Source organism: Gekko japonicus, unplaced genomic scaffold, assembly GCF_001447785.1.
Source record: "Gekko japonicus isolate JY-2015 unplaced genomic scaffold, Gekko_japonicus_V1.1 scaffold2806, whole genome shotgun sequence".
NCBI classification, from domain to species: domain Eukaryota; kingdom Metazoa; phylum Chordata; class Lepidosauria; order Squamata; family Gekkonidae; genus Gekko; species Gekko japonicus.
Window position 1 is genome coordinate 17,831 of NW_015160920.1, and position 8,164 is coordinate 25,994.

An 8,164-nucleotide genomic window follows, 5' to 3' on the forward strand; every position below is an offset into this window, starting at 1 on the left:
CACGCAGCACTGCCACTCGTAGGAGAACTGGCTGAGAAAAACGGTCAGAGGTGATACCGGTTTGTGACCTTTCCCACCTTGAATTCCCCGGGCTTTACACGGCTCGCCTTTGCGAGACACGAAGCATCCTGCTCCTCGCTATATTCCTCAGGAAGTCCGTTTACTTATCCTAGTTCAGTTTGGGGCAGGGCGGGAGTCCCCCGACTGCGTATCCCACGTGAGTCGGGCCCGCGGGGTTCAAAAGAGCGGCACTTACCCTTCACTGAAAGGGTTCTCTCCGGGAATGACGTGCGTGCTGTCCTTGCCCACGAGGAACTTGATGCGTTCGTAGAACGAGTAGAGGTTCTGCAGGGAGACCGGGGGCTGAGTCTCTTGGATGATATCCAGGGGGTCTGGGGAGCCCTGGCAGAGGGAATTGGTCTGGCACAGGGGCTGCAGGCAACAGTCTGGATCCATGCAATCCACCAAGCCATCTGTGTACAGGACAGGAGGAGGAGGAAAAAAAGGGGGGGAGAGATCTCTTAGTAACCAAGGAATTTCCTCATCTGGGGGAGTCAAAGCCAGCTCCAAAGAATGGGAGAATTAAGTCTGATCTTAAATCTGAAAGTGTAGGACAATCTAGGACTAGATCGGGGTGGCCAAACTGTGGCTCGGGATCAGCAGGCAGCTCTTTTACGCATACTGTGCCTCTCCCGGCAGGGCGGCCGGGGAAGCTAGATATCATTCGCAAACAAATGATCACTGGACAAACAAATATCATTACCAATATCTGCTTTTACCGCTTTTGTTATTATCTTTGGCAGTCTCATTTAATGTTAACAAAAAGCAAATCTGCCCATTTCCCCGTTTAAAAGTGTAATATTTGTTCACGTCTTGCGGCTCTCAAACACGTGGCATTTATTCTATGCGGCTCTTACGACACTCACTAAGTGCAAAATGTTGAATAAAAGAATTTACTTCTGAGGAAATCATAAGAGAATTGACTTCGGAGGAAGTGTAGGAACGAAACGAAGACTCAAGCCGGAAGGTCCGTTAATATATTGATAGAATATTATGATACTGGGAGGTTTCTACCGTCTAGGCCAGATTGGCTGGAGATCCTGGAGGGTTTGGGGTTTTTTTGGTCATCTTCTGGATGTGGAACAGCAGTCACTGGGGGGGGGAGGGGAGGTATTTGTAAATTTCCTGCATTGTACAGGGGGTTGGACGAGATGACCCCGGAGTTCTCTTCCAATTCTATGATTCTATGACCCGCACACTGACTGGGTAAACATGTGCTCAAGTCATGCTGTAGAAACGAGATTCGTAGACATCATTAATGACTACACACTGGAACAGTTGGCCAACGAACAAACCAGAGGGGTACTGATTTTGGACTTGGTTCAAGGGGTTCAAGACCTCGTCAGATATGTGGAGGTTGTTGCACCAGTTGGGAACAGTGACCACAATGGTGTTCAGTTCGGCATTCATGTCAATGGAACGGCACCCTGAAAGTCCAAAACTGTAACATTATGACTTTCAAAAGGCTTTTGACAAGGTACCTCACCAAAGACCCCTCAATAAACTCAGGAGCTGTGGGATAAGAGGATGAGTTCTCTTATGGATTAAAAACTGGTTAAATGACTATAATAGAGTGGGTTCGAGGCATAGTGTAGTGATCAGCTGTCCGGTCCCGTTTCACAGCGATTAATCCAATACACGTTTTAAGCAAAGTAGTATTTTATTAAAGCCATGATAGAGCAGGAGCAAGTTCACTGTCCAGAATGCCTGGGCCAGGGTGGGCAAGGAATAATGTAATACATTAAAACAAAGGCATAACCAATAATCTCCATTCCCGCCGAGCGGGCAGACTTTGGTTTACGCGCGCAAAAGCCTGAGAAGCAACGTTCCCTAAAACCAAAACAATTACAGCTTCACACGGAACGGCTCATTATACAGTTAGCAAAGCATCTCCCCCCACACACCTGTTAATCTTGCAGATAAGCGTTGCCTAGCAGTAGCGGACATGGAATGCATGGGCGCAGACTATACACAGGGGAAGATAGGGCATGCACAGATGGCAAGGGGGGGGGGGCTGACAGCTTCCCAATCTTCTATGGCAGCTAACTGACATCAGCTCATAGTTTTATTTAAGAACGGGAACAAGACAAAGTAGCCGGCTCGCAGGCCCGCTTAGAACCCCAAGGTAAACCACACCCCACACACACACCCAGCACCCGTGATAGGTTTATTTACAGTGCTAGCACACAGTAGGTTAACCCTAGGATCCAAGCCCCCCGACTGGAGTGGACTAGGACCCGACCTTCTATTGTCTGTATTGGCGAAGCTCAGACTCTTAGCCAGACCACGTGTGGACCTGATCTCGCATGCGGTCGACTCAGTATACAACAATGACAGGATGCAAAGAGTAGGAGTCAATGGATGGTTTGCACAATGGAGGGAAGTAAGCAGTGAGGTCCCACGAGGATCGGTATTGTGGGCAGTACTATTTAATTTGTTCATAAACGATCTGGAACTAGGGGTGAGTAATGTAGCGGCCAAGTTTGCAGACATCACACAAAATTATACCGGATGGTGAAAACCAAGGCTTACTACGAAGAGCTCCAAGAGGACCTCCACAAATTGGGTGAATTGGGGGACAATGTGGAAAATGAAGTTCAGTGTTGGTAGTGTAAGGTGATGCCCATGGGAACAGAAAATCCCAGCTTCAAGTATAGGCGAATGGGGTCTGAACTTGCTCAGACGGAGAGGGGAAAAGATCTTGTGGTCGTAGTGAATAGCTCAATGAAAGTGTCAGCCCAGTGTGCTGCAGCAGCGAAAAAGGCAAACTCTATCCTGGGGGTTATCAGGAAAGGGATTGAAAATAAAATGGCCAATATTATAATGCTCCTGTATAGAGCTATGGTGCTGTCTCATTTGGAATACTGTGGTCACCGCACCTCAAAAAAGATATTATAGCACTGGAGAAGGTGCAGAAAAGGGCAATTAAAGCGATTAAGGGGATAGAACACCTTCCCTATGAAGAATGGCTAAAGAGGTTAGGGCTCTTTAGCTTGGAGAAACGACGACTGAGGGGTGACATGATAAGGTTTACAAACTCATGCATGGGATAGAGAAGGCAGAGAAAGAAGTGCTAATGAGCAGTAGGCTTAGAGCAGGTCAAAGGAAGTACTTCTTCACCCCAAAAGACATGAACATGTGGAATTCAGTGCCGCAGGAAGTGGTGGCAGCCACAAGCACAGACAGCTCCAAGAGGGGATTGGATAAACATACGGAACAGAGGTCCATGAGTGGCTATTAGCCACAAGGTAGAGAAAGAACACTCTGTCTGGGGCAGTGATTTTTGGTGCTTGGGGACTGTTGGGTTTGGATGGGCCATTGGCCTGATCCGGCATGGCTTCTCTTCTGTTTTTATGTCTGGGGTGGTGATGCTCTGTCTTTTTGGTGCTTGGGGGGCAAGAGTGGGAGGGCTTCTGGAGTTCTGGCCCCGCTGGTGGACCTCCTGATGGCACCTGAATTTTGGCCACCGTGTGACACAGAGCGTTGGCCTGGATGGGCCACTGGCTTGATCCAACATGGCTTCTCTTATGTTCTTCTTATGACCAATGGGCTGATTTAGTATAAGGGAAGGGGCCGTGGCTCAAATGCAGGGCATCTGCTTAGCCTGCAGAAGGTCCCAGGTTCAATCCCTGGTATCTCCAGCTAAAAGGACCAGGCAGTAAGCGATGTGGAAGACCAGTACCTGAGACTCTGGGGAGCCACTAGCAGTCTGAGTAGACAGGACTGACCTTGAAGGACCAAATGTCTGATTCACCATAGGGCAGCTTCATGTGTTCAGGATAGCTTTGTGTGCGTGTTCGTGTGTGTGTGTAGCAATAGCTCTTGGGAAAGATCGTTTTCTGCCCGAGACCCTGGAACGCTGCTGTCAGCAAGCCAGAGAAGACAGTGCAGAGTTAGATGGACCGCTACAGGAATAACTGACACGCTCAACCGAGAAGGAAGCTGCCGTGGTGTCAAGAGCGCCTGCTTTGTGAACGTACCATCTCAACCTTTTCAGTCCTCTTCTCGGGTTCTCCTTTGTTCTAGGCTCAGATAAGGCCTCGAGACATTTGTCTTCACCGAACTAGGCAGGTGCGCTTCAGGAGTCAACCGACAGGGGAGCATCTGTTTTGAGGCACGAACGGCGCAGAATGAACCTCGCACCTCGTATTTTTTCTCCTGTCCGTTTACTGCTTTATTTTACTTCTGCCTTTATCCTCATCGGGTGTAAGTATGACAAAGGGTCTTTGCCGCTGACATCTTTAGGGCTCTTAAAGTCTCAAGGAAATGGGTCTGGGATTCACCTCCTCTGCTCCCCTTGACTTTTAATGGGTGTTAGGGGATTACGCTCCCTTCATCTTGGGGAAATTTAGGAGCTGCTTGTGTCACGAAGCATCCCAGAGAGATATAGATATAGAGGCAGACGTAAAAATTTCAAGTCTCTAAACAGGAACAGGCAACAACACCAGTCCTTTTTTTAAGCACACCTTGATTTCCTTTCCTTCTTTTAAAACAAAATTGGATACACCGCCATAGCGTCATCCAGGAGAAATAAATTACGACGGATTAAACAGCACCTTCCTAATACTCTGCGAACACTTGAGTCATTTTGCTCGGTGTCGAAAGAATAAAACCACGCCGATAAAGAAGTCTCTCCTAGCAAGGGAACTTCCGTGCATCTAAGAATAACTTCTTTTTTTGCAGTGAAGAGTCCTATTGTATCTGGTGGATCACCCATTCCCTTATGAACCTCCCTCTGTGCCGAGAGCAGAGAATATTCCGTAGATCCCCAGCTCACTGTGGTAGGGTGTGTTGTGGTTAGATATATGGGCCCTTTGGGTTGTGAGGCCAACCACTGGACTGTTCTCCATCTTTGTTACTGGCATATGGACAGCAGGAGTGGAAAAAAATCAGCTTCGATGTGTCTTTCACTAACATTTTATATTCAGTGGGATATAGCCTAATACCAATCCCTTTAGGATTGCAGTTGTGTAGCTGCAGCTGTACAACCTGACGCATCTTTACTCAGAAACGATTCTCACTCACTTCAATGGGGTTTACTCTAAAGTAAGTGCGCGCCGGATGACAGCATTGGTTTTCTGTCATGTTCTTTTTTCATGATGTGTATTCCCAGTAGTAATGTATGGCTGCGAGAGTTGGACCATAAGGAAGGCCGAGCGCCGAAGAATAGATGCTGTTTGAATGATGGTGCTGGAGAAGACTCTGGAGTGTCCCTTGGACTGCAAGGAGATCAAACCAGTCAGTCCGAAAAGAAATCAACCCTGACTGTTACCTAGAAGGCCAGAGACTGAAGCTGAAGCTCAAATACTTTGGCCACCAAAGGAGAAGGGAGCACTCACTGGAGAAGACCCCGATGCTGGGAAAGACTGAAGGTCAAAGAAGATGGGGACGGCAAAGGATGAGATGGTCAGACAACAAACATGAAATTAAGCAAACTCTGGAGGACGGTGGGAGGGCCTGGCGTGAAGTGGTCCGTGGGGTCCCGAAGTCAGACTTGACTGTGCAACTGAACAACAACGAACTTCCTGTTAACATATCATCTAGGTATCTGAAGCAGGGTGCCTGCCCATGAAAGCTTATAAAAGGTAAAGGTCTCCCTTGCTCGAAAGCCAGTCGAGTCCGACTCTAGGGTTGCGGTGCTCATCTCTGTTTCAAATCCGAAGAGCCAGCGCTGTCCGAAGACGTTTCCGTGGTCATGTGGCCGGCATGACTAAACACGAAGTCGCACGGAACGCTGTTACCTTCCCACCGAAGTGGTCCCTATTTATCTACTTGCAATTTCTTGTTTCGAACTGCTAGGTTGGCAGGAATGAAAGCTTATACTCAGAATTAAACTTTGTTGGTCTTAAAGGTGCCACCGGACTTAAACTTTGCTCTGTTGCGTCAAATCAACAAGGCTACCCACCTGAATATTACCATCCAGGTGTGTGGGAAGGTCCAGTGTGGAAAGCCCTAGATCAGTACCCCAAAAATGGAATTCTGACCAGGGACCGCTGCAGTTTTAGAGAAATGCAAGATACTGTTTGACGCTTTTTGTTTCGGAGACTGGGCGGCCTCTTCCAAAAAGGCAAATGCCCCTCATTCCTTGGAAAAATACAAACCCACTTTTTATTTTTGGTTCCCATTCACAGGCATAGAGCATACATCTCAGATCCAAATATTTTACACATCTGGCTGTGGCGAACGCTATTGCTGCCTTGAGCCTGGAGTAAATAGAAAAGCTTGCAGCGGTATCTGGTTTCATGTGAGAGAAAGAAGAAAGTGCCCTTTGTTTTACAGCTTGTATTCTTCGCAGAGAGGGAAATGGAGACGGGGAGAGGGAGACACTTCTCAACTTCGCCTCCCCCCCCCCGCCGCCAAATCTTTTTTTTTTTTGCAAAAGAAGTAATTTGGGCTAGTTAACGCACCAGATGTGCAAAACTATCCGAGGAATTCGATAAAATAAAAAAATAAAATCCTGACCTCTGATCTTTTTGCAACGGAGAACCGAACAGCTCGGCTTTACTTCCCCGGTCCCCCTTGCAAGAGCACAAAGCTCGCACTTCACCGCTGGCTGGAGGGGGGTACGGAGGCGGGGCAGCCCTGTGGCTCACAGAGTCGAATTATGCATTCCTCCGTCTGCCTTACAATAGGATCTCTCTTAACCTCTAATCCAAACCTGAACAGTCTACCAGAGTTTTCTTTGTAACAAGATAAGCTGCTGTTTATAGTCATATATAAAGTAAAGGTAAAGGTTCCCTTGCTCGAAAGCCAGTCGAGTCCAACTCTAGGGCTCATCTCCGTTTCAAAGCCGAAGAGCCAGCGCTGTCCGAAGACGTTTCCGTGGTCATGTGGCCGGCATGACTAAACACCAAGGTGCACGGAACGCTGTTACCTTCCCAATGAAGTGGTACCTATTTATCTACTTGCGATTTCTTGCTTTCGAACTGCTAGGTTGGCAGGAGTTGGAACTAGAGACGGGAGTTCACTCTGTCATGCGGCACACTCGGGTCTCGAACTGCTGAACAACCGACCTTCCACAGCCTGCAGTTCAGCGTCTTAACCACTTGAGCCACCGCAGCTCCCTATAGTCTCATATATATATCTATATATCTAATAGCCAAGTTGCCCCCGTGTGTGCGGATACCTAAATCCGCACATCGGGGGCACCTGGGAGGGAGGGAGATTTTCGTGCACACTTGGGGCAGTCCCCAGGTGTGCACAAAAATCTTAAAAGTTTGAAAAAATATCGGGGGGATACTTAAATCCCCCCAAAAGTAACAGAGCGTCCCTTGCGCATGCGCAGGGAACGCTCTGAAAACTCCTTTGCCGCCACCACTTGGGGGGGAAGAGCAGCGAGGCCCGAGCGGCAAGGCGCGCGGGTCCACCCCTTGTATGTATGTATGTATGTATGTATGTGTATATATATATATATATATACACACACACACATACACACACACACACACACACACACACACACAAAATCTTGCTTGACATTACTCAACATGGAACAATGGGGTAGATTCAAAAAGGTGCTTTGCTACTAACGTTAACGGCGCTTCCATTGGTGGGGCAGAGGGGTGACTTTTGCTGATTCTTCCCTCCTAATGCCACTTGGACCCCCAGTGCTGTTTATGACCGTCACGACCCCTTCCCCCCCCAGAATGTAGTTGTCGTGGGTCCTGGCTCCGCTGAGGCTGACTATTCCTCAGATGAGGAAGGGGCACGGAGCAACCCAGCCTCCTCCGGAGTCAGCCCCGAAGAGGAACCTTTGCCATCACCCGAGGGAGGAGAGGCCCCAGCATCTGTTCAGGAGGGGCCGCAAGGCGAAGAGACTGAGGTGCCACCAGAGGGAGAGTCTGGTCCAGAGCAACCACCCTCACCTGCCTCGGTGCAGATGCAACCATGTGATCTCGGCTGCCGGTCTCCGCTCCTTCCTCCTGAAAACTCTGATTTCCCAGCCTTCTGACCCTTAGCTCTGTTTCTCGGCTTGCTTTTGGACTGAGTATCCAGCTTTCAGTGAAGTGTATCCGTGGCGACCGGCCAGACTCAGCACCGTGGTGAGGAATCAGTGGATGGGAGGGGCAGCTGGGAAAGTCCCCTTTACAGAGTTCCTCTTTCC

General features: G+C 48.7%; 1 protein-coding gene across 1 annotated transcript in view; it reads right to left on the reverse strand.

Annotated features, from left to right (window-relative positions):
• Positions 1 to 256: 256 nt before the first annotated feature.
• LOC107121622 (teneurin-4-like) overlaps positions 257 to 8,164 on the reverse strand; it is a gene marked incomplete at its 3' end in the record, with an annotated part of 181,711 nt that continues 173,803 nt past the window's right edge. Inside the window, exons 10-11 of the mRNA XM_015424576.1 lie at positions 1,356 to 1,487; positions 257 to 473 (exon numbers count right to left, since the gene is read on the reverse strand). Of these exons, the coding sequence (XP_015280062.1) occupies positions 257 to 473; positions 1,356 to 1,487 (349 nt within the window). The remainder of the gene's footprint in view (positions 474 to 1,355; positions 1,488 to 8,164) is intronic.